Source organism: Nasonia vitripennis (genome assembly GCF_009193385.2).
Source record: "Nasonia vitripennis strain AsymCx chromosome 4 unlocalized genomic scaffold, Nvit_psr_1.1 chr4_random0010, whole genome shotgun sequence".
Taxonomy (NCBI): domain Eukaryota; kingdom Metazoa; phylum Arthropoda; class Insecta; order Hymenoptera; family Pteromalidae; genus Nasonia; species Nasonia vitripennis.
Genome location: NW_022279646.1, coordinates 1,087,277 through 1,115,218, shown reverse-complemented (window position 1 = coordinate 1,115,218; position 27,942 = coordinate 1,087,277). Strand labels below are relative to the sequence as shown.

Sequence of the window (27,942 nt, the reverse complement as noted above, 5' to 3'; positions counted from 1 at the left end):
GTGTTTATAAGCAAAGATTACAATCGATGTTGAAAAATTAATTTTTGCAGAATATTTTAATCACACTAAAAGAATCTGAAAAGTTTTTTTGGGATAGTCTTGTACAGTATATATAACATCGCATAGAGCTATTGATTTTGCTGTAAATGCTGTGGCTGAAAAAATGTTTCCAAAATGCAATTACCTATAAATATAGAAAGTCTGATTGCGAAACCAAATATTGATTTATGTTAATACGCTTTTAAATTCTTTTCAGATTCTAAAAAATCAATATGAATTTAAGGAAAAATGGTGCCCAAACTCTTTCTGTGTTAAATAGTGTAACGATATATGTAAAATATGTTTGCAACATGTAATCACAATGTATGCAAATAAATCTCCTTTGTAAGATTCCTGAGAATAAATAAAAAAATAATATTAATAATCTGGTTTTAAAGACAGGTATAGAATACCGTAGCAGTTGGACAAACATTTAGCGCAAACGTAGTACTTGGACAGTTTGAGGGGGTATTAGTTAGACAATGTTTTAATAGTTGATCGTACTATAAGTTTGCAATTTCAATTTTGAGAATTGGGTAATCAAAAATCATACAACTAATTTTTTATACAAATTTTATTATTTCTTTTACAAAAGTAATTGCTCTTATAGAAATTTAATTTTTACGGTTCATAATAAGTAAGCCTACACAATTTCTTGCTTAATTTTAATTTTAGTCTGTTAATACTCTATTTCGTTCTTAATCATGGAATTTTCTAATTCAATTAATTCAGCAATTATATTATTAAGAATTTGTCACTGAATTTCTTTTTTCAGTTCTTTTTTCTTGTGTAATTTTATCTTAGTTTCATTATACTGCTTTACAATAGACGATTCCTTTTTATTTATCGCGTTTGTTCTTTCTCTCTCTCTCGTTTATTCAATATGATTTGTCGTTTCTTTTACTTTTTTAGTTTCCTTTTGCTGCAGTACTGCCAAAAGGTCATCAACAACATACACAGATGGAGTATTTACAGGGTAATTTTGTTTTTCTTATTTTAGGAGTAAACGTAGGCACTGAGATAAGCTCTTAATTTTGACGCAGGTGTGTGTCCATCAGCTTTGCTCTCAAATGCAACTAAAATAAGGATACACACGCAATTAAAAGCAACATTTGCAAAAAAAAGCTTTCTATAATACTTACAAGCACTAGAGTTTAATTCTTAATTGATGCATAAGTGACTATTGTCAATTTCCATGTGATTCGCGGAATTATTTTCTCGTATTACTGAGCAAATTGTAAAATCAGAATTATTTTTTGCTAAAGTCTTATCTGAGGTGATCGTATTTGCAGCAGCTACGGCAGAATTGGTATCGTGTAGTCTAGAGGTTTCAAAATCAGGACTACTTATTGAAGTCTCATCCGAGGTAGTCGCATTCTTAGCAGCTGTGGCAAAGTTTTTTTTTCATTATATTACGGAGTTTCCGAAATCAGGACTACTCTTCATTGAAAGTAGTCGTATTCTCAGCAGCTATGAAAGAATTTTTTCTTGTAGTCCAGAGATTCTAAAATTAGGATTACTTTTTGAAGTTTCATCTGAGATAGTCATGTTCGCAGGAACTGTTATAAGATTATGTGCTTCTTCTTGAATTGTATCTATCAACAACTAATTAAAAAATAAGTTTTGCTTCAGTAGAATTTTTTCAAGAAAAAAAATATCTCTAACCTTTATTCCACGACTTTATACACTCTGAAGCACTCGTATGGATGAAATCATTTTGTATGTCTGTATCATCGTTGATCACTGTTATTACTGTAGCTGTTATTTGATTGCCCATCTTATCATACATCTCAATTTCAGAGCCTGGGTCTGGGAAATATATTTCAATACTTTGTTCAACGATTGACTTTTCACCATAACAATCAACTGCATTGTCATCCACTATGTCCATAATGGTAGACAAGTCCATTTGTATTTCGGAGCAGCCCAGTACATCAGATATGGAATTGTTAGACTCAGGTACAATATCGATTGACTCTGGTATCACATCATCAGGTACGGTAACTTCATCCTTGTCTGAATTTTGAATTTGCTCATAATCTGAGAGTGGATAATCAGTCGTTGAAGAGCAATTAAAAGTGTCCACTGTAGTTCCTAGAAAATAATAAATCAAGTTAGATCACATGATATTAAGATACTCAGCTATAAAATATCTTACCACAAAGTTTTTGTAGCTTACGCTAACTCTCAAACAACACTGAATATTTCTCATTAACATGTCATGTATGATCTGACAGCTTCTTTAAAAATATGTAAGAAATCTACAGAAATCAGATTCTTCTCAAAAATAGCCTTCAATACAACATTTTCATTTACAATATCTTAAACGCCACTTCTGATTGAGCTCGGATCATTTGACTGTTTCTTCTTACTCTCCTTCTTTAAAATATTATAATTAACACAGCATCAGCGTTTAATGGGTACAATCCACAAACCTAAATCCATTTTTGATAGCATCTGTCAAATCAAGTGAATCCAGAGCAATTTTTAAAATTAGAGAAAACATATACTTCTTTACATTAACTACGTAATTGTCCATTATCATCTAATGGTTGAATTACATGCGTAGCCTTAGGGTATAACACAATGAGTTTCTTTAAGTGCTTCTTATAGAACTTGAGTAATATAGTGTCATGTGTCAGCTATGCCCACCTACGTATAAGATTATAGGAAAAACATAATTGTTCTCTTGTAACAACGTCGGTCACTATTTCCTACTTCCCATTTTTCATGATTTGATCAAATACATTTTTCTTTAGCGTTTTCTTTGGGATGAATAAGATCATCAGAGGTCGTGTCACAGATGAGCAGGAGGTGATGGGTAGCAATGGTCCAAGAGTGTAGTGATCGACGCAGGAATAGTGTAACTATTCGTTTATTGCACTAGTCGTTTATTGTAGACAAGAGAGGAGCTCTGCTCCGTGTCGTAGTCGCCGGTGTTCTGCCCGCTCCGCCGTCGATGCGTCGATCGACGCACATGCTGCATCTTTGCGCGTGAGAACAGTAGGCAGCGACATTCCCTGCTGACGATGCACCTGCGCCCAAAAAAAGGGTCGCTCGGCGAAGCCGTGCCTAAAGTGCTTATTTGTGTGTTTGTAGGCGAGTATGCCCATGCATATGCCCTGTATGTAGTGTCCTGGGATGCCAGGTGCACTATGTGCACCGATTTGCGCTGAGCGCATTAGATATCTCAGTAAGGTCTCTCCCTTTCAGCTCTGTGACGGCTGATTTCTGATGTGTGAGAGAGTGTGTATGTGTTTTTTTTTTTGTTTTTCTCTCAGAGAAAGAGGTATTAGGGAAAATCTTGGAAAGACCATAGCATGACCTTGTTTATGGGGTCGTCGAGACAGCCCCATCCCCAATATCAGCCGTATGTCGGATTCACACAGACTAAACCCATCCCTCTTACGGCCAGGTGATAAAATATCCAGCCGTAAAAAGGAACGCCCTCTTTGCCTTTATAGACTCACGGTAAAGGTGCCTAGCTCCATCTTCTATGCCCGTGAACCACGCGGTACCATCGTCAGACAATGCTTCGCGGGGAGAGGAAGGGGCAAAGGCTTTCGCCCGCTTCTGGTTGATGTGGTCGTCATTAATATAGTCATCCTTTATTTTCTGCGTCGCACACACACACTTGACTTGAGAAGATAAGATACTTATAAATTTAGCTTGTCAAACCTGATAACGCAATTTACGCGTATCAGGCTTCAATGCCATTCACGCTCATCCAAAGGCTTTGTTGTTTCCTACCCTTCTGCAGGGGGCTACCAATTCCTCAATTGTGATCGGTGGGATAGCTTCTTTATTTACACCTCTTTCGATGACGCTTGACTCTTCGAGTTGCCTGGGAAACAGTGTGGTCACTACACAGTGCAATAGTTCCGGGCATTTTGGTGAAGGCACGTAGCTTCCTTTAATCTTCTTCATTACTATTTTATACGGTCGACCCTAAGGGTCTTGTTTGACCTCGTCTTGTAGTTCCTTAAGGCAACGTCGTTTGTTTTCGCGGATTTTCTTCTTAAGACTCCTCTTAGCGTCCATCATTTCTCGTCCGCGGGCATCTACGATTTCCTTGCCTATATCAGTTCTATAGTATTTCTTTCTCGCTCTTTGTTTTCGTCTTTTGGTCCAGTGGCACACACTACGTAAACTCGCAATCTCCTTGTCCCACCAGTATACTGGTGGTCGTCTATTGTATGTCACTCTTCGAGGCATAGCAGCGTCATATGCTTGGCTGATGTTTACCTTCACTTGCTCCGCCTTGCTGTTTGCCGTTCCAGACAGTTGCATTTCTTCTAGTGCTGATAGGAACGTCTCCTTATCGTAATCCTTTGTTTTCCAACTAACTCTATTGGTTGTTGTACTCGCGCTGGGTCCCTGTTTTGATATTCCTACCTCTATTATTATCGCTTGGTGATCACTATGTGTGTAGTGCTCACTTACTGTCCATGAAGCAACTAAGCCAATAAGACTGCTGCTAACAAACGTCAGGTCGACAATAGACTCTGCGTCTCCCCTTCTGAATGTGTGGATACATCCTTGGTTAACTAGGTCCAAATCCAGGAGAGCGATTGCTTCTAGGAGTACACGACCTTTGTAGTTAGTCTTTATGCTGTCCCACTCCACAGCCCATGCATGAAAGTCGCCTGCAACCAGGACCAGTTTCCTCCCTACTGCGTCTTTTATGAGCTGATCTAGCAGTTGTTCGAACTTTCTTATAACAATAGATTACAATTTACTCACGAGACTGAGATCGATAACTCCATAAGTTTTCTAGATGTTCTATTGATTAAAGACAAAGGCAAATTAGTAACTGATTGGTATACCAAACCGACCTTTTCTGGCAGATTTTTAAATTGCATATCACAACCTCTTATGTATCACAAAATCGCCATGGTGTACAATCTTGTCGATAGAGCGATAAAATTATCTAACAACAAATTTCACAGTAAGAATATTCAAAACATCAAAGATTTACTGCACGAAAATAATTATCGAAAAAGAATGTCAACGGTAACATCAAACACATTGTCGAGACAACAAATTAGCAGTTATAAAAAACGCAATATTGTAAGTCTACCCTATATTCAAGGTTTTTATGAGCAGACTAGTCATGCATTTAAGGCCCTTAACATAAAAACTGTGTCGAAAATAAATAGCCAAATGAAAAACATCATTATAAAAGACACAAGAATGATAAAGATCTAGAAAACAACGTTGTCTATAAACATGAATGTAATAATTGCTCTGCTACGTATATAGGCCAAACAAAATGGAATGTGTGTACGTATAAATGAACACAAAAAATCGAACAATACTGTAATTTCCGATCACATCAACAATTTGAATCACACTTTCAATTTCGGAAATTACCACATTAGCGCTTCTTGGCGAAATTTTGTACCGATTTTCTTCATAATTATAAGTTTTATTTCACACTGTACATACATTATTATACACCAAAAAGTTTTTAATAAATACACATTTTTTACATCAATCTCCTGATGAGGACGGCATTGTCCGTCGAAACGTTGAGAAGAAAAGAGAAAATGTTTTCAAGTTTTTTCTCTCCTTTCTCACTACACAACCTGCCTCGGGAAGATCGATACAGACAAATCAATATTCTTAATTAAAATTAGGCATGCATTTGTATCCTAAACGAATATAATACAATTATCCGGCGTAGTGCCGTCGCATCTTTCGCGAGCAGTGTGCTCCGGGCGCGTTTCTCTCGCCCAAACTTGGCTCGCAATAATTAATCGCAGCGTTCGCGCCTGGGTACGACGAAGGGCCTTTATCGCCACCGCTGCTCTGAAGTGTTGTATGACTGCGTCACGGCCGCGAGTCTCCGCCGATGCTAAGCTTAGTAGAGCTGTAGCTTCAAGAAGAGGTGCAGCGCACGCTGTACTGCCGTTGCTGCAATAGTTCTCGCGTATTACGTGTTGTACTGCGGCGCGGGTCCGAAGCTGAGGAGGCTTATGCAGCGCACCGTCAATGGCCCGGGCATCGGTGCATGCTGACATGCCCTTGGCCTTATCTCAACTGATCTATGCCTTTTTTTATTAAATGTATCGTAGTGACATTGTGTGTGCCGGCGGTCATGCGGTTTTTGCATTATAAAATTTTTATGACGACCCCAGATATCCGCTCGCCTAGCTGCTGCTCGCCCGTATTGGACTAGGCCTTATTTCTATCCATCATCTCTTGAGATTAGCATAGGCTTGAGACGGGTTCGGAGTTTTCCCGAGCACATCGGCTGTGCGCTGCTCCATGTGTGCCTCGGGAACGACGAGAGTCATAAAAGAAAGCAATTGAAAAGCGTCGATAACGCCTGCTAGAAGTGCGTGTCAGCACGCTGGCCGGTTAGGGATTAAGTATCCCGTGGCGTGGTCAAGGACCCGAGAGGCGGCCTCATGAGTGCTCGGTGGAGCGCGCTGCTATTCCGGAGCCTGCCTCTCTGAGCTTGTAGTGTGATTCGCAGCCTGTGTCGCAGGACCAACCCGCTGCTGACGAAGGTGCTCTTGCACCAGGAGATCGGGAGGAAAGTACTGATGTTTGGGACGATGCGCGCGATGCGGCTCGTAGCGCAAGTCCCCCCTGTTGCTGTCGGAGCAGCTTTTGCAGCAAGAGATCGGGCGGAACTCGCTGCAGGCGAGGCTTTCGAGTCTTTTTCAATATTTATAATATTTTCTGAAAAAATAACTATGCGACTTACAAATTTTTGTCTACTAAACTTAAATCTATCGAGAAAAGTTGTCTTAGCTTTTTCAGTTTTCAAGAGAATCCACTTAAATATGATGAATCATGTATATTTTTTTCTTTTTTTACCAAAAATAAATGGTTCATCATATGGACCTTTTTTCCTTGAATTTTGGGGCCCCCGAGAACTATTGTGGGCCTTCCCAATATTTTTCTCTTATTCCACATAACTCAAACTATACTCTAACGACAGTTCATCCAATTCCGTTCACTCAATCGTGAGATATTAGGTTTTAATACAAAAAAAATTTTTTCACACCGTGCGGCGTGAGGGATAGACAGATAGATAGGGATTTATTCGCTTTCATGGCAAAATAGTAAATAAATAACATATAGAATACACAAATAAATAGAATACATAGAAAAATACACGCAATTATCACAATGTCTTATCATAGCAGTCAGGTAGTTATCACAAGTATATCAATGATATATCACAGTATAATTTTATCATTTTAAGCCCTACAAGAGTGATAATACCTCCGTTATAAAATAGCATAAAAATATTGCACAAGATTTTTGGCTTCGTCATTACAGTAAAATATGTATAATATATAATATTAAGGGTCGTTATCGAGGAGATCGAGAGACTTATCTACATTGCACTATGCTTAGAAGTTAAATTACGGCCTAAGGACCAAGTCTGACTAGAATAAAAATACAGCGCCAGAGGGCTCAAAGTCGCTACGATTAAAACGATTACTCAGCAGGTGCCGTCGCAATGCCTTTTTGAAGGAGCCGAGTGATGGTAGGCTACGCAGAGTAAAAGGAAAAGAGTTCCAGAACCGAGCACCCTGGACCTGGAAGATCCTAGCCCCGGTTTCAGTGCTCACGGTAGGGATGCTTAGTTCCGGAGGAACTCCTCTACGGAGGGTCTCGGCTTGTGTTTGCTGAAAAATGAGGCCACACTGAAAAAAAACACAGTCGTTTCTGTTGTAAAGTCTGGTAGTTTTAACCGTTCTGCCACCGTAACGACTGTTCAGTAAGAACAACGGTGTGCCACTGGTCGTTTTGGCGAGTCGCGACTCGTAAAATTGGTCGCTTATGCGGGACACCAGCAAAAACGACCGAACTGATTCTTTAAAACTGCTGAACTGTACGGTAATCTTGGCGAGTCTTCGTACAATGACGGATTACTGGTGCCAGTTCAGTTAAAATGCCTGTGTTTTTTTTTCAGTGCAGATATGAGGGTTCATCGATCCGAATTACTCTGTATAGTAGAATGGCCTTAAAGTAGAGTCTTCTGGAATCGGTGCAAAGCCATTCAAGACGCCTCCGGTAGGGACTGATGTGTTCATCTCTTCTAACCCCGAAGATGAATCTCACACATGAATTGCTCAGTCTCTGTAACCGTATTCGCTGTTCGTTCGACGCGTCCAGGATGGTCACAGTACAGTAGTCAATGTGTGGTTGTATCAGTGTCTCAACTAGCCTTCTGCGGAGAGTCTCAGAGGTGCAGCCCCTGATAAACCGCACGGCTATACAGGGCTTTGTTGACTTTTTTCGTGATAGCATCCACCTGCGGTTTCCAAGTCAGTTTGCTATCCAATACAACACCGAGACTTACGACCGTCTCACTGAATGGGACGATTACTCCGTCCGGCAACAGAACCCCAGGCAAGTTCCATGATTTAATATCATTAACGTTCTTCATGGACCCGAAAAATATGGACTTGGTTGCCGGAGTTGAGTCGCAGACCAGAGCTCTCCGCCCAGCCAGAAACCAGCCGTGTTGCTTCTGCTAGTCGAGCCACGCCGTCCAAGAAATTATCTTTGTCGTCTGCGTAAAAAAAAAAACGATGTTTAATTGTGGTACCGTCGAGTATTGTTTGCAGGTCGTTGAAATAGAGACTGAACAGCAGGGATCCCAGGACAAAACCCTGTGGAACTCCTAGATTGGTTTTAAGCCATTCTAAGGTTCCGTTTTTATTCGAAATTACCATCTGAAATCGCCCCTGTAAATATGATTGAATTTACAGGAGAGCCGCCATAGGGAATCCTAGCTGTCTTAATTTAGATAGTAATTTGGAAGGTGAGATGGTGTCAAAGGCCTTGCTGAAGTCAAACAGCAGCATAAGCGTCGGTCAATTTTAATAACGCTGTTTGTGTATTGTCGTGTTTTCGGAAACCGGCCTGGAAGGGGTCGAGTATATGATTTTTATTAAGATAAGGGAAACAGAATACATGCAGCGGCTCGATTAAGTCGGCGGTTTTCCCTGACAGGGCCTCGCGGAGAGTCCTTTCGTCGCTGCTAGAGCTACTCAGCTCTGGTGGCGTCTGCTCTTTGCTTTTCTGCGAATTCTTTGTGTTGCGGGTTTGGCGATCGGTGCCAGCGACGTAGATAACGTACTGTCGGATCTCCGGTAGAATACAGGAGCTCGGTGCTGAGTCCGAAATTGCCGAAATTATGATACGCATGGATTCGTCAGAATCTTCAGCGACGTTGAATTCCTGCGATGGGCTCGAAGGTCGTGCCGTGGGTGCGTCGGCGCAAGCTCGAATGGATTTGCGCAGAGCTTCTCTAATGCGAGAGCTTTCGTGTTCCTCGAGGAGGAGGCCATTTTTGACTAACCTCTTTAACGTGACGTTTGTTAGGATGCTCGTGTACCAAACATAATCGAAATAGTCGTTATCTTTGGTTGCTGACAACCATTGAACTCGCAATTTTTCGTCGACTTTGTGCACGTCCCGCAGAGCGCGACAAAGGTAAAAGTCGTCGAATTCGTTCTGAATTTGCGAGAGTTTTGCCCTTCGGAAACATTATTGCGCTCACGCCGCATTTATTTTTGACGATGACTCGGTCTGCTGAGCTCTCCAAACTGGAACTCATAAGTCGTAGCCCGTCAGCGCTGCTTTTAACTGGTGAAACCGTGAATCGGGCCTCTTTCATCTAGGCATTCGTTGTAACTATAAATGGCTGCGTTAAATCGGGTGCTTTTAGGACTGGCTCCTCAGATATCCGCTTGCGCAGCGTGTCAAAGGCTGAGTTTTCTTCCTCGCCCCAAGTAAACTCTGCGTCCTTTTGAAGCAGAAAAAACAGCCGGTACGCTATTTTGGAAAACCCATTTATAAATCAGCGATAGTACCTAAATAAGCCCAGTGCCTGTTTCAGCTTTCTCGCATTTGTCGGCGTCGGGTAATTGACCTTAGCATGAATTTTGGCAGGATCGGTCTCAATGAGCCTTCCTACGAAGTGTCCCAAAAATTTCGCCTCTCTTTTTAGGATCAGCATTTTCACCGTTGCCCTGCACGAGCACGGCGTGTTGAGCATATGCGTACTCATCGTTTTGGCCACGATTTCGAACTGCTTATTAAAATGCTGCTCCGGGTCGCTCTTGATCTCGCGGTGCTTTTTCCGAGCTCCGAGGCCGAACACGGATTTCGGTGTATCGAATAATCCGGGCGGTGCCTTAGTGCCCGGTGCACGCTGAGCTAGGAATTAATACTGACGCGCTATGAAAATACGAAACGCGACGCGAGATGCAAAAGCCGAGGTGCTCTTACGATAAACAAACGAAAGAGATTTACATTAGTAGGAAGGTCTTCTTCTGTTACAGCTGCTTCCGTTAATTTGAGGTTTTGAGCAATTCTTGTGCTGAGATAAGGATGTCTGTGAATAGGTGGTACCAGTGCGGTTCAAGGCGATTATTTTTAAAAAGAATTTTAATCTTGTTATGTTTTATGAATTTCTCTACAGAATCTACTAATCTCAATTTTGTCACTAGAATTATGCCACTCAATTATGCCACTGTCTGTACTTAAAACTATCTACCAAACCATGTCTATCTCGACTTCCTCACTCAGTAGTGTGTTAATCTACTTCCTACACACTAGGGGTAAAACACCTTTGAATTTTAAAAAGAGGGTACTTTTTGGTACTCCAAAACTGTAACCAGCTTGGCGTAGTGTCTGTCCTTCTCCCATTGCATTTAGAGCAGCTTATAGATATTCCGCAGTATAGTTTTTTTACTCCTTTTGCTTCCTTCCTAAGGAAGCCTTGTAATAGCAACTAGTGCGATTAACCTCACTCCTAACGTCGCTCGGTTAAAATCTATATTACAATAGTATTAGAATTCAAGTTTTGGATCTTTCTTACTAATGTTAATTCCTAATAGGGGTGAAAGTAAAATTTCAATTAAAGATAAGAAGCACGAAAATTACTCTATAATGAAAGGTAAAATTATGAAACTGAAAATATTAAAAAACTATGACAGTCAAAAAAATAAATTTTAAATTCTAAATTTAAAACTAAAATACTCTAAACTCTTGTTATTTCATATTTCCTAATATTTCAATTCAACATTTTCGTTTCAGGAATTGTTTAATTTCGTAATTTAAATGTTTGCCTTTCATGCTTTAATTTTTCTAAATTTTTGCCGCCAAGTTAAATTGATTATTCAATTACTGATCATCATGAAAATGAAGAAGCAAACATTTTAGTAAACAAATAGAAAAATATGATGTCTCATCATTATCTAGTAAGCAACGTGAAATTTTAATATTATCAAAAAAGTTATCTATGCATATAGTTATTTATCACTGGCGAGAATATTGTCGTGATTTTGTTATATATTAAAATTTTATAGTTTTCTACGTCAATTCGTCACTATCGATGTGACATTTGTTTAAACAAGAGTTAAAATAATTTATGCTGCAAATCACTTAAACCAATTAATTAGTGCAGGAATACCTGATGAAAATGAAAATAAAAAATAGATTATTTGCTGTATACGACAATTTATGCTACATTTATGATACTATGGATGTACTTATTTTAAAAGGAATCGGGAATAATTATAATTCTAAAAGTAAATTAAATGATAACCATATATTTGAATTTAACACCATTTTGAAAATTTACTCGATTTTTAATATGCAATCTGCAGTTAATTTTCAAAGATTGTCAAATATTTAACCTATTAAGGGGCTGTCGAAGGAGCAGCCGAACGGTGTCGCCCCAACGTCAAAGTGGCGTTGCGGTACGGTGGCAAAACCCCGATTGAATAATAAATACAACAGAACTGCATACTTTAGAAAAAAATCGCTTTTTACCGCCCTTCCTTATTTAAAGTAATAGTAACTCATGCAAAACATCGTATCAAGTACATCTTTTCGACGTAGTATTAGAATTACGTTACAGCAACAGAGCAGCTGAACAAGCGGCCGTCTTGAATTTATATTTAGTCACCGTGCCTTGATAGGTATATTTATCGTAATTCGTAAGGATAAAAGGAAGGGTGGTAAAGAACGATTTTTTTTTAAGTATGCGGTTCTGTTGTATCTGTTCTTCAATTGAGATTTTTCCATCTGAGATTATTTAATTATTTTATTTATTTAAATATACTTTTAGTAAAGCTTTTAAAATTTAGTAAATCAAAATTTTAATAAACTGCAAAATTTGAAAAATTTTGAGAATTTTGAAAATTTGAAAATTTTGGCAAATTTGAACATTTTGAGAAATTTTGAAAATTTTGGAAATTGTTTCAACAGTTTTTAACGATTTAAAGCTGTAGTAAGGAGATAAACAAAAAAAAAAAAAAAAAATGGATCGATTTCCGATTCTCCGATTATTGTAGGCTCGTTCTACCTATATAGGGGGGCGAAAATGGATTAATTGATACATGTATTGTGATCAAGGACTCTCGCTCTACTTTTTGTGTGACGCTCGGAAAACCCCATTTTCGGCCCAGTTTATAGGCGCCGAAAATGGTCTTTTTTATGCACGTGTTATAAAATAATATTTTATAATACCTTATTGATAATAGATCAATAGATAAGATATTATAAAATACACAAATAAATAATTGATTTGTTATTATAAATAAACCAAATCTTGTTTACTATTCTTAGACATAATTACCTTCATTTTGATGGTTTTAGACCTTCTATATACCTCTATAATACCTACGTATAGTAGGAAGTCCATAACACCGGCACACAAAATAAAAAAAGTTGTCTGCGCGAGAAATCAGACCTATCTATCTTTATGTTTTTCGGGTCGCTGAATTCGAATATAAGGTCAGTTAGGTCCCATCACGTCAGGGTCAAGGTCAGTTGGAGGTCAAATTGGGAAGTAACGGTTAAAAAAATTAAAACGCCATATATTTATGTTTATTTGGTCGCTGAATCCAAACCCGGAATCAGTTTGGCCCAATCTCGTCAGGTTCAAGGTCAGTTCAAGGTCAAACTGAGAAGAAATGGTTAAAAGAAATAAAAATGCCATACATTTATGTTTTTTTGGTCGCTGAATTCAAATCCGGAATCAGTTTGGCCCCATCACGTCAGGGTCAAGGTCAGTTCAAGGTCAAACTGAAAAGAAACAGTTTAAACCGATTAAAATGTCATATCAAAACTTTCCAAAAATGGAAAAAGATACCGAAAAATTGTAAAAAATCTTATTTAATCACATAATATCTTCCTTGTGTACAGAGAAAAGTTGCTTTCGTTTATATTTTTTTCTTATTTTGCTTTTTTTCCACTAGCTGAGTAACTCTCGATGTCTTTCTTTACTCCTTTTTTCTCTTGTACCGAACACTTTTTACTTCAAATGACCTATGCAATGGGTTTCTTTTTCTCTTTTTGTTATTTGTTTTAATGTCTCTCTTCAGTGTCCAACAAAAATCTGCCATCATGTTGACATTCCATCTTCCTTGGTATCGGTTCCATTACACTTATATCTTGATGAAATCGTTCTCCCTGTTCTTCACTGACATCTCCTAGATTAAGAGGGAAGTAATCAAGATGGGAATGTAAGAAATGCATTTTATAACTCATCAAGCAACCCAAATTTTTGAAATTCTCCAACATTTGTTCAACTAGTTCCTGATAGTTCTCACTCTTTTTATTTCATAAAAAGTTCTCACGAACAGTTTTAAAACTTTGCCATGCAGCTTTTTCTGTGTCGTTTATTTTTGTGATAAATGTTTCGTCATCAAATAGAGTACGAATTTGAGGAGCATCAAAAATACCTTCTTTTAATTTAGCTTCACTTATTGCGGGAAACTTTTCTCCCAAATACTGGAAACAATCGCCATCTTTATCCAGAGCTTTAACGAACTGCTTCATGAGGCCAAGTTTGATATGAAGTGGTGGTAGCAGATAGTTTGATGGGTCAATCAATGGTGTACGTATAATGTTCCTCGATTCTAAATTTACATAAGTCTCTTTCAGCTTAGTCGAGTGAGCTATGGGAATGGATGCAAACCTGTTTCTGTTATGAAGCAGAACAGCTTTCAGACTTCGTTTTGACGAATCAATAAAAAGTCTCCATTCCTCATCTTTATACGTATTCGGTATTATTGCATCGACTAAACCTGTTTGCTTTGGTATTGAAGTAGCCAATCAAAATGTAAACTGGGTGCCACAAAAAGTTTGCAGTAGATGTTATACGATGGTATAACATCTACTGCAAACTTTTTGTGGCACCCAGTTTACATTTTGAATTTTAAATATATGGCATTTTAATTTTTTTAAACCTTTTCTTCTTAATTTGACCTCCAACTGACCTTGACCCTGACGTGATGGGGCCTAACTGACCTTATATTCGAATTCAGCGACCCGAAAAACATAAAGATAGATAGGTCTGATTTCTCGCGCAGACAACTTTTTTTATTTTGTGTGCCGGTGTAATTCACTGACCGTAAGATTCTGAAGGAACAAATGGCCCAAGTTAGTTTCAAAGATATTAAGCTTTAAAAGTTTGTTTTTTCACCCTGCATATATATTTTTCACCCTGTATATATATTTTTCACCCTGTCTAAATAACTGAAAACTGCACCGCTTAAATCATAGCTTCTATTTAATGAATTTTAATCTATACCTAGACTCGTTTTTTCTGTTTTTTTTTTACCAATTGTATAAAACAAGATTTTCAGTTACGCATGTGCTTTTTTGATGGCGGATTTTTCGATTACTAGTAATTATAGATGCGTTTCGCAAACTATCCTAACCATCATAACTCGGAAACTAAATGTTAAAATTTTCTTTAAAAATCATGAATATTGAAGGTTATTATAACTATATAGACTACTTTAATTCCAAGTCCTTTCATGAAGCAGATCCGGAGTCTTTCTATTTGTTCCTCTTTGGCAATTGGCGCGCGTTATCGTGAAGAATGTCAAAAAATACAAAAACTTTAAAGAATTATATATGAAGTAACAAAAATTCTGATATTAAAGCAATACATAATCTTGGAGGAAACTCCGTGCCAAAGAATTGGTAGCGGTTTTTTTTCTTTGCAACCACTAAGACAGCCTGCCTTCTTTTTTTTCTTTTTAGCACCTTTTTCTTGTTTTATTTTATTTTATTTTATTTTTTTTTTGTCAATGTTTCTTTGCATTGGAATACAGTGGCAAATGCAAGAAGGAGATCTTGGATGCCGCAAGAAAGAAGACGATAGCTGAATGGCAAACAAGATAGGACGCTAGTGGCAAGAGGCGATGGAATCATCGCCTTATACCAAGGATAAAAGACTACATTGGAAGAAGACATGGAGAATTTAACTACTATCTCACGCAGTTTTTGATCAGACACAGATGTTTCCAGGCGTACCTGCACATACCAGTTCAAACTAGACGGCTGTCCAAACTGTCCAATGTGTTCGGATGCAACAGAGGATGTTGGGCACGTCTTTTGCGAATACTCACAATATTATCAGGAGCGAAAAGAACTTGAGAGATATCTTCAGATCAGAGTAACTCCTGAGTCGATTATGACAGCCATGCTAACTTCAGAGGATGGATGGTGCGCAGTCAGGAACTATGCAGTAGACATTCTCAAAAAAGTCAGAAAAGACAAAGAAGACAGAAGAAGACGAAAAGGCTGAGTATGTACGTGTGTGTGTGCGACGCAAAAAATGAAGGATGACTATAGTGATGACGACTACATCAACCAGGAGCGAGCAAAAGCCTTTCGCCCCACAACCCCATAAACAAGCTTCTCCGAGAAAAAAACACACACCACCAAGCGATAATAATGAAGATAGGAATATCAAAACAGCGGTCCAACGGAAAAGCGACGACGAAAAGAGTCGGTTGGAAAACGATGGATTATGATAAGGAAACTACTCAGCTGACTCTAGAAAAAATACAGCTGTTTGGATCTGCAAATAATAAAGTCAAGCAGGTAATAGGCAATATTACCCAATCCTGCGACGCAACGATGCCGAGAAGAGCTCCTAATAATAGAAGACCACCAGTATACTGGTGAGATAAAAAAATTGACGCAGCACACAGCTAGTGTTATCGAACCAAAAGACTGGAACAGCGGGCCCGGGAGAAATACTACAAGACGTATCGACGTAAAGAAGTAGTAGATGCCCGTAACAAAGAAATGAAGGATGCTAAACGGATACTCAAGAAAAAATTCCGCGAAAATAAACGACGGTGCCTCAAATAGTTACAGGACGGCTTGAGCTGGATCCCTGCGGGTGACCGTACCAAGTAGTGGTGAAAAAGATAAAGGGAGCTTATATTTCCCCTCCTAAAAGCCCGAAATTGCTTGACCGTATTGTGACTACGATGTTTTCCTTTCAACTGAAAGTAACAGCTATCCACGAAGCGGAGGCAAATGACAAAATCCTTCCCACAATCACCACAGAGGAATAAAGGGCTGCATACAAACGAATTGATAACAACAAGGCTTCATAGTATACCTGGATGGCATACCCAATATTGCTTTGAAAGAAGCTATACAGGCACGTCCCGATGTCTTTGTGGATCTGTACAATTTATGTCTTAAAGAAGGGACGTTTCCTAAGAACTAGAAGAAGCAAAGCCTCGTACTACTACCAAAAGGAGATAGGCCACCTAGAAAAGCTGCCTATATGATTCCCACAAGAGTCAGTGCTTGGCCCATTATTGTGGAACATCATGTACGATAAAGTACTAGAGCTACCCGAAGAAGCAACGGTTGTAGAATTAGCAGATGACATTGCAGTAGTGGTAGTAGCAAAACAAAAAGAAAAGGTGACGGAAATCGCTAATGAAACAGTAGGGATAATCCACGATTGGCTAAAGCAGACTGGACTTGAGCTTGCTAGCCATACAATGGAGGCTATCCTTATATCTAGTAGAAAGAAAATAGAGACAATAACACTGACAGTGTACAGACACGGAATAGACTCTCAGCCGACTATTAAGTGCCTAGGAATTACCACGGACGCAAGACTAACGTTTAAGCAGCATCTTGAGAGGGCGAGCAATAATGCTAAATGTGGGTGGAGCAACGCAGGGTCGAAGGTTACTCCTAGCCAATGTAACTTCATCAATTATGTTATACGTTGCCCCGATATGGGCGGACGCTATGTTGGCAAAGTCCTACGCACGAAAGCTGTCAACAGTTTATAGGAAAAGTGCATTGCGGGTCGCTTCTACCTACCGAACAGTATCAAAAGGTGCAGCGTGCGTTATCTCAGGTATGCCGCTTATTGACCTTCTAGCAACAGAACGAAAAAATATATACAAAGAAAGCCGGCGTGGTAACAATGCTCAGAAGGAAGTTTGGAAATTCGCGAAGGAATAAACCCTAGCTGAGTGGCGATGGGACTCCAGTGAAAAGGGGCGATAGACGCACCGCACCATACTACGTACTGCTGGCTGGACCAACAGACAACACGGTGAAGTGAACTACTACCTCACGCAGTTTTTGAGTGGACATGGGTGCTTTCGAGCCTACCTACACCGCTTCAAGATAGAGGACAATTTAAATTGCTCAGCATGTTTGGAAGCAAACGAAGATGCGGAGCATGTCTTCTGTAACTGTTCGCGATACGAAATGGAAAGAGAAGAACTCGAGTGTTATTTTCAGACTAGGGTGACACCTAAGTCAATGATGATAGCTATGCTGGTGTCGAAAGATGGTTTGTGCGCAGTAAACAACTACGTAAAGACCATTCTCAAGAAGATTAGAAATGACGGAGAGAAAAGAGGGGAAAGACAAGGCAAAATAGCTAAGTAAAGTGTTGCTAGACGAAGGTCACTAAGTCATAAATACGAAACGCTCCTTGCGCAGATGCAGAGGAATGTAGATCACAAAGTTAAGCTTTTACTCTCCTGCCCGATGCAGAGGAACGTAGGTGTCAGGATTACATCTGTCCAGAGAATGGCCGGACGATGCTGCATAAAGTAGACGACTGGATGATGGCGCAGGAAGCAGGCGGTCGGACGATGCAGAATGAAGAAGACGTGTTTGATCCTGAACCTTTTATCGGCCCAGGGCGAAACGCACTTTTATTTCAATTTGATTGCTTTTTCCAACATTTAAATTGTAACCATTTATTCCTTTTTTTTTTCTTTTAGTTTGTGGAGACCGATAAATTCATTATTTCATCCTAAATATTTTTCATATCAAGGGGCAAGGTAGCAACCTATGGCAAGTATAAGTTTTTACACACTGTGCCGTCGGGGAGCAGGGCGACACTATTATACTTTGAATTTGCTATCTAACCTAAATGCGTTTTATTGTCTTAAATGATTTTTGTCTGATATGTATTCGATGCTTATGTTTGAGTAATGTATCTTGAATATTTTAATGAAAACTTTCTAATAATCATAATATTTTTCTTAAAAAATGTCTCTATTAGCAAAATAATTATGATCAAAAATTAATTTGCGATAATATTTTAAAATTTTGGTCATGTGCGATTCTCATCTTTTTAAGTACAACACAAGATATGTTATGAGATAATAGGTTATAAGGTTAGTAAGCTGTTTCTATTTACACATATAAAAAAGCAAGAAGTTGTTGAGTAAACATTATCATAAAGAATATGTGAGAGACGAAGATCAGATTTTCTAGGCTAGAAGTTGCCATTTGTAATCATGGATTAGTGTGTGACTATATGTAGCTGAAAGAGGCTCACGCAGCAGCAGCGTGCATGGGTACTCGTGTAACGGTGTAAACATCAAATATAGCCTAAAACAGTACGGTGTATCAAAGCTTGTCGGTGTACGGGTATGAAGGCTCGCTCTATAATAGAACTCTCAGGTCAGTCTGTGTGCGTGGTTATACGTTTGCTGAAGAGCCCTCGTGCTTCCTATAGTGTACCGCTCGACAAGAATTATAATGTGTCTAATAAGCGCTGAGAGTGCCAGCCAGGACGCGATGCAAGCTCTCGCGTAAGTACGTATTACACGACGTGTGAATGTTTGATACAGAGTAAATACAGCAGCGTGCTCTATATCAACTGGGAACGTCTCGAAATCTTTGACTCACACCAATGGACTGAAAATTAGACGCTGGTCAGTAGCTCTAATTGTAAGATATGCTAACTGCGACATGAGAACGCGATACACAAAGGCAGAGGAAACAGTTCTTTAATAAGTAAGAACACGATTGTTCTGTTCTTTTGCAAGCTCATACGCTATTGTTTTCCCTAAATGAGTCAAGGAATACAATGTTTTCCTCTTGATCTTCCGCAGCTTAGAAACAAGTTAGAGGCGGGATGCGACTGTGTCAACGATCTCATCGATCTCATGGACGACAAGAACCACTACGACGCGAGGATGATGGACTAGACACATTGAAAAATCATACCGACGTACTGGACTGCGATATCAAGAACGAGACCAATAGTGTGATCAGCGGCCCCTTTGTATAAGCTCGTCTTCAACTTTATTAGTTCTGATCGCTCAAGCTTGACGATGACCCCATCGATTGCAAAGACGACCATCAATCATAACTAATAATTATGAAAAATAAGATAGTTGCACTTTTCGAAATTATTATTTTAACTCACACTTGCCGTCCCGTCGTCTTGTAGTCTACGAGGTGCATAATATTTACTAATCATCATCATCACAAATTCTATTCTTTACAATAAACCTATATTGTAACTTAGATTATAATAAAAAATGTCCTAATTTTAATTCGTATCATTTAACAGATTTAGGCACATCTCAAAACCAATAATTTGAGTGTTTCATCGATTAACCATAAGACGACGGGATACAATATAGGGTTATTGTAAAGAATAGAATTTGTGATGATGATGATTAGTAAATATTATGCACCTCGTAGACTACAAGACGACGGGACGCCAAGTGTGAGTTAAAATAATAGTTTCGAAAAGTGCAACTATCTTATTTTTCATAACTATTAGTTATGATTGATTCTAGCTTACCTGCTGATCTTTAATACTTGACCTTTTTAAAACTGATTTCACTACATTCACCAACGTATATATTGATGAGAATATATGGAGAAACTTTTGTAAGCTACAAACATTTGACAATTCTTTTAAGAATTACGTAAATTTTTAAAAAGAAATAAGAATCATAATACAAAGATACATCAGATTTGTGAGCATGGAGCCATAACTTATAGTTGCCAACATTTTACCTAGTAAAAGATTTTTTTTCAAATCGATTTCACACCCGTTTAATAAGTCCCGATCGAACCTTCGACGCGAGTAGACGTGTTTACCTACGGCTCCGTAGTGTTAACACGAGTCATTGCCTCGTAGTCTAAATCTGCCGCGCGAATATAATCATTCGCGTTGTGATAAGTTCGTATTTTAATAATTTTCTACTGCTGCATAAGCCATAACGGCTCTAATAATAGAAGAGTAGTCATCTCCAATGTTCATCCAATAATTCCTGACACCGAGAACATGTTGTTGAAAAGGTTAGTGAGTGAAATGACAGAGAAAAATTACCTTCTGAAAGAAAAGTTGCAAAACAGCAGTAGTAGAACGGATAGCAATTTTCTTGTGTACTCAGATGTTATTAAGTACCCAAGATCAACCCAAAAAAAGTTTCGAAAATATTCGTAAGGGAAAACAGTGATAGCAGTATTGACGTCATGAAGACTGTTATTGAATGCCTCACAACTGAAAAAAATATCCAAACAAAAAACATCTACGTAAATAAAAACGAAAAAGTCATTATAAGCTGTTGTAATGATAATAGTGCGGAATTGACAGAGACAGTACTAAAAGAAAAGTTAGTGAACCAATGTAATATCATGAAGAGTGAACTAAAAAATCCGAAGAACAAGATAGTAGGTATTGATAATCACACAAACATGGAAATCACGGATATCGAGACAGACAACAATAAAAGGAGTTCAGTCATTTTGAAAAACGAGGCCAAGCTATACACATGTAAAAGACTAATCATACCAGCTTGAGTACGGTCATAATGGAAGTCCCAGCTGAAATCTACAAACGTGTATGAGAAAATAATAACGAAATCTTTGTTGGATATCAGCAATGTAAAGCCGCTATTACTTAGTCAACATCTGTCCATGTTTCAAGTGCGGTAGATTTGGACACAATGCCAAGAAATGTCAAAATGAGATTCTGTGTTTGAAATTCTCTGGAAAGCATAATAATTTTGATTGTGATAAAGATTATGAAAGGTGCATAAACTGTTACTATAGCAATGCAAAATTCAACTCAAAGTTAGACGCAAAACATCATACCCATGACCCTAAGCTTTCCAATATTTTGAAAAAGAAAATTGATAGATATATTGACTCTAACGATTATCCGATAAAACCTACTTTACCGGCAACTGAACTGATTTACTACAACTTGAAATTAACAAATAGGCATAAAGTACCTACAAATGATAATAACGCCGTAGCTAATGAACAACAGGAAAATGACACTCAACGTAACAACGCACAACACAACACCGCAGCTAATGAACAAAAGGGAAATAACACTACACGTAACAAAACAAAGCGAGAAACCAATGTCAAACGAAGACCTCTCACAAAACGGGATCAAAAAATTCCACCAAGCCATCTGAAGCTGCATTCCTCTGCATCGACACCGAGCAACAAGAGTGAAAAAAAACAGGATTAAAAATAGGTAAAAATGAATAATTTTGATTATTTGGATAGGTTTAAAAATCGATGCAAAAAGAAAGGACATGCGGAAATATTGAAAATTTTAATGAAGTTATAAACAATAAAAAAGACTTTATCATGCATATTAACATTCGAAGTATGAAAGCAAATTTTGATAAACTCAAAATCTTAATAGAACGTCTAACTATCAAACCAGCGATCGTGATATGTTCTAAAGCTTTTGAACAAATTAATTATAAAATGTATCAACTGAATGGTCCTGATTATGAATATAAAACGTATTATAACAAAAGTAGGATAAACAAAAATGATGGAGTCATCGTTTTTGTCAATAACAATCCAGTCCACAATACCGAAGTTGTTAAAGCTGGAAGAATTAAGATAATAAATACTAGGATAACTTTAAATGATAAAAGAGGTCTTGAAATATCAGCGTTGTATAGATCACACGGGATACCGAAAACACAGTTTATACTAGACTTTAATGAGCATTTAGTTTATAAGAAAAATGTAAAAAATCACTTAGTGATAGGTGATTTTAATATTGACCTACTTGACTGTGATCACTATAGTCAAGATTTTCTATGCAATTTTCTCGATAAAGGATACATTCCTAGTTTTGTTGGTATTACAAAACCACCTATCGGTAGAACTAAGGAGTCATGTATCGACAATATTTTCATTAAATCACATAACATAAACTCATCATGCACGTACAAGCTTACACTTGATATAACAGATCATTATCCGATATTTATTGCAGTTAATAAGCTGAAATCAGTAACTAAAGAGCCATATGTATTCTTAAACTACAAACAATTAATAAATACTGCTAACTCCTAGTTCCTAAACTGAAATGAAATTTGTCGACAACTGATTCAAATTTGGCCGTAGAGAAACTGTTAGATGAGATAAAACTATGCGTTGAACTAGCGAAAACAAAAAGAAGTGCAAAAAGGCACACTGGTAAGAAAACTAGATGTGCGAAATGAACAACTAAAAGCAGGGTGTAAGACCTATGTTAAAGTTTTGGATAAGGTTATTACTGATGCCAAAATAAAATATGAATTAAATCTTGTACAAAAAAATTCCAATAACCCAAAAAAACTTTGGGAATTAATAAATACGAAAATCGGAAAAGTTGAAAAATCAAATGATGCCATAAATCATATAAAGATAAATGATCAAAAAATTACGGACAAATTCCAAATTGCACAAAACATGAATTCTTTTTTTGTGAAATAGGTAGGAATCTGAGTGAAAGTATCGTTAAACCAGTAAATAGTGAACTTAAGCTCCCGGCCATGAATCCTCTTTCGATTTTTATTAAGCCAACAAGTAAGCGGAAATAATAAGCATAATCAATACACTGAAACTGAAAAATGAGGGAGTTGATAAGGTAAATGCAAAATCTTTAAAACTGCTATGTAACCATATAGCAGGTCCTCTGACCCATACTTTCAACAAGTGTATTGAAAAAGCGATATGGACGGATGCCCTAAAAAGGGCTGAAGTAGTGCTGGTCTATAAATCAGGCGAAACAAATAAAATCACGAACTATCGACCTATATCTCTTATATCCAATGTTGCAAAAATGTTTAAGCGAATTATATACAATAGAATACATGATTTTATTGAACACTGCAATATAATATCAAAGCAACAATTTGGTTTGAAGAGAGGGATTCATACAAAAGATGCGCTGAATTATATCACTAACGTACTGTATAACAATCTTGATAAGAGTAAACCTACGATAATAACTTTCCTAGACTTGGCAAAAGCGTTTGATACTATAGATCACAGTATACTACTTGCAAAATTATATCGTATTGAAATCAGGGGTCAAGCGTTGGATCTCCTATCCAGCTATCTAAGTAAGAGACACCAAGTAGTCAAATTAGATGGTACTGAGAGTGATAGCTTAGTAGTTAACACTGGTCTCCCTCAAGGAACGATCTTGGGGCCGCTGCTTTTCATTATGTACATTAACGTAGCCTCTGGAATTGATTGGTTCGAAACCCAAGTTAGCATGAACAAGTTTTTATCTGTGATAGCCGAGTGGCTGGCTGTAAACAAGTTGTCATTAAATGTAGGAAAAACTGTGTGCATGACATTTGGAAGTAGTATTGGAAGCGTTCCAGCTCAAATAAATGTCAAAATTTTTGATAAAAATGTAACTAGAGTAGAAAATATTACATATCTAGGGATTGTCTTTGACAGCAATCTAAAGTGGGACAGCCATATTCAATATATGATTGAGAAAACTAAATACCTAGTATATATTTTTATAAAAATTTCTAAATACATGCCCATAGAGACGCTCAGAATGATCTATTACGCTTTCTTCCATAGTGTTATGAGCTATGATATCATAGCTTGGGGTGGAGCCTATAGCAATAGTCGAGACAAATTACAAAAGCTTCAGAACAAAATTTTAAAACTTGTCAATAAAAATAATTTATAGCACAGTGTGGCTAAAATCCGCTGTTAAGTCACGCCTATCTGTGACTAAAGTAGTCCTTTTTTGCACCGTGCTCATGCGCTAACCTCACGTAGCAAGTAAGGACTACTTTAGTTACGAATAGGCAAGACTTGCGATTTTAGCAGTCTGTGCTATAAAATTTTATACGATGCTTTTGACTTAAATGGTTCAGTTTTACACGGCGTTTAGCGCCCTCGCTACGCTCGGGTGCTAACTGCGCCGTGTAAAGAAGAATCATTTAAGTCACACGTATCGTAATATACTATTCCTAGTGAATAAAAATCCATTAAATATAGGACAACTTTTCGCCCTAGAATCTATGAAATCACATTACAATGATCTTAAAGACAAATATTTAGCATCAGATAGTGTTACTAGAAACAAAAGTATTATCAATGAGCTCCCAAGTGTTCTGAAAGCGTTGAATATGGAAAAATACTCGCAAAAGAGAGTTATTAAAGCTTGGATAAAATATAACTGTTAAAGTATAGAATTATAAACTTGTTATTGCGGCGCGTGCGCAACTAATTTTGTTACAAGAACTAAAGTAAATGTATATAAATAGTTTTAAGTTTTAATTTTAAGTTTTTGTCTTGTATTTTCTTTTTTGTAACCAGGCCTGCTAACAGGTACCTACGTGTACCTCAGCAGGATTACAGGTATGCACCTCATACCTTATACATTTTCTGGAATAAATAAATAAAAACAAATTTGTAAGGATGAGGCCATAACTTATAGTTGCCAACATTTTACCTTTATTCTATATCTATAAAAATGCCTTTCGATATATTATAGGTGGCAGGATCTCCCTCTTGTTATATTATGTTGCGCACCGTAGGCAAAGTACATTCTACAAAATACTCTTTCGCCAAAATTATTATGCAAAATCATCCAGTTATTCTAAACTACTGCTTAATCGTGAAAATTATGTTTTAGTCAATTTGTTTTCTATTTTAATACTATTTTAACGGATTTTTGGCGGAATCGTTTATTTAATCCAATTATTTACTTTTAGCAAGGTTAAGATAGAATTAACTATAATAACATTTTTGTAACACATGCGCGATTCACACGTTGTTTAGATCTAAAAAGCGGTCCTAACGTGACATTTTTTGGGCAACCTAAAGGAAGTGGGCAAAAGAATCTATTTTGCTCGCTCGTCTGCAGCTCATAAAAACCCTCACCTTAGGCTTCGGCTACTCGTTTCGACTTATACTGCAATCTCCACACTTGGTCTAAATAAGCCTACTTACGCCTTTGGTACACAATATACTGTTACGTATATACGCTTAAGAATTACAAAAATTGTATTCTACTCACTTGATAGTAATTATTCGTTCTCCTTGTGATTTACTTTGTTTTTCTACTTCAATATGTGCTCCAGTTGCTGCGCGAATCGTGTTAATATTGCTGCCTCCTCTACCTATTACTCTGCTAATAGCATTGGGTGGAACAGCGACTTTTTTTGAGCGAAATGGAGAATTCATGAATTTTCCAGAATCATCAGTTTGACCCCTGAAAATGTTTAAGATAATAAAGTGAAAAAGAAAACAATTAAATGACTTACAAAAACGGTTCCACCTTGTAGGTACGTGGTGCACATGCAGGTCATAGAACACTTACAAGGAAAGGTACCCAACCCGAACTCACCGATTTTGATGATTTTCATATATGTTGTAGAACATAAAAAAATAAGAGACACGTATTTTTTTTTATCGGCTAATTTTCACTTTTAAGGGGTAAAAACCTCCCCTAAAGTTAACCCCCAAAAAGCGTTTTTTTTTAAATATCTCGGCTTAAAATTAATATTTTTCAATGAAACAAATTGGAGGTTATTTCTTACAAAAAGAGCAAGTATTTCATGGTGATTTGAAGAGTAAGGGTAGCATCCCCTATTTTTTAGGGGTTGAAAACATATATTTTTTGGCATAATTTTATAATAAAAATGTTTAAACCGACTAAAAAAAATTGGAAAAAATGTTTAAACATCCTTAATAACAAAATTTAGTTGACGTCTTTCGGTGTTTTCATAAATATTATCTCTAAGGGGGTAAACCACCCCTAACACAAAATAACTGTAAATATGTAATTCAATACATAATATTTCGTAGAAAGTTTGTATATAAGGGTTTTCGAGATCGCTCTTTGCAAATCTGATATCAGATTTTGAAAATTCAAAATGGCGGAACCAATGTGGTGGACGAAAATGTCGAAAAAAAATTTTAACTTTCAAAAAAACTTGTTATAAATGTGTGATCTTTGTAGCCTGTACATGTGAACTAAAGAGCCTTAAACCCTAAACCCCTAAAGAACAAATAGGCTAAATGGTTGTGCTTTTTAACCAAACGACTCCAAACCCCTAACCTCCAGACCAGCCGAAGGCCTATGCTTTACCGTAGACACGAGTATAGACATATTACCGATATTTTATTCTATCATTTTGTATGTAACAAATAACGTCTCGTTTTATGTTTCAATCAAAGATTATTTATTTTTCTGCTTTTATAAATTAGCATAATTTCAAAAGTAATTTCATAAATTATAAAGTATTTCATAAATTGCATAATTATATAATTTTATAAATTCAAAAAGTCCACACTTTTTTGCAAATGAAAAAACATAGGTTAATAAAATTAGTTTATCAAACTCTTTTGCGTTTTGTAATAAAATTTAATGTTGTCAAACTTGGGAGTTTTTCATTGTTACAATTATTTCGTAAGCCAAACGTTTTTTAGATGAATTCTCGAAGTAATGATTATTGTATCTATAGTAAAATATTTACAGTCTGGAATTCCATAATAATACTATTTGCTACGATTTAATGAATTTATCAAAAAATCTAAATTTAATAATAAATATTATTCTAATTATTATTATTATTTTTCATTATCATTGCTATTATCAGTATTACTGTTATTATTGCTATTGCAATTATGCTTATTCTTCTTCTTATTATTATTATTATTATATTACTATGATAATTTTTGTTATTGGTAAAAATACATAAAAGAATATTAATACTCGAACTTCATTTGCAATTAAAGAACGCGTTGTTATTGAAAGGGAATTTTATATGCATTCATTAGTTTAATGAATGTTATCGTACATTCAATGATAATTCCACAGATAAATGTCTTTCACTCATAAAAGTTGTTGACAATATGTGCGAATCAGTATGTTCTTTTTTTAGATTGTTTTCATCGAGTGTTTACCTCAGCTGCCTGTGTTATTTTTTAGGCAGTGAGTGAGTTTTGTGGGTATTCTAGTTCGATGCCGGAAAGTACGAATAGTACGTCTTTTTGTTTGTCAGTGGTATCATACAGTTGTAGAAAATTTTCTTTAGTGATTTTATATAGATTTACATTATTCAATTTCAAAGTGAATAAAAGTTGAATAAAACCAAAAATAGAGTTTTCCGAACATCACAAAGTGGAACGAGAATTCTTCTCCAATGCATAAATTAATGATTTGATTCAATTTACATTCACTCGTTTTACTCTGGTAGAAATGTAGCAGTCGTGCCTTACATGCAAAAACACAGCTTGTATAAATTTTACCGCTTGTTTTCATTTTAGATTGAAAAATGAAAATTAATCCGTTAAACGTTCTAAACTTATTATTAGCATACTTTCAAGCGTTAAACATACCAGATAGTGTCACGAATTATCACGAAACAGAGTTGGCCGAAAAAATAAAAGAAATTTTCATAGATGCAACACATGATTTCAACGATGTAGAAATGATTACTGATGACTCTTTGGATTTTCAAGAAGAGTATAAAGACCATAATGCGGAAATAATTGAAGATGAAGTGCAACATCATTTTCCTGATCCGGATATAGCAC

The 27,942-nt window shown here is 36.9% G+C and overlaps 1 protein-coding gene across 7 annotated transcripts in view; it reads right to left on the bottom strand.

The window, feature by feature from the left end:
* Positions 1-27,942, bottom strand: part of LOC100119221 (multiple ankyrin repeats single KH domain) — a 490,846-nt gene that overhangs the window by 76,197 nt on the left and 386,707 nt on the right. For all 7 annotated transcript variants that reach the window (XM_031930209.2, XM_031930213.2, XM_031930215.2 and 4 more), the window contains one exon: positions 25,418-25,612. In XM_031930209.2, the coding sequence (XP_031786069.1) occupies positions 25,418-25,612 (195 nt within the window). The remainder of the gene's footprint in view (positions 1-25,417; positions 25,613-27,942) is intronic.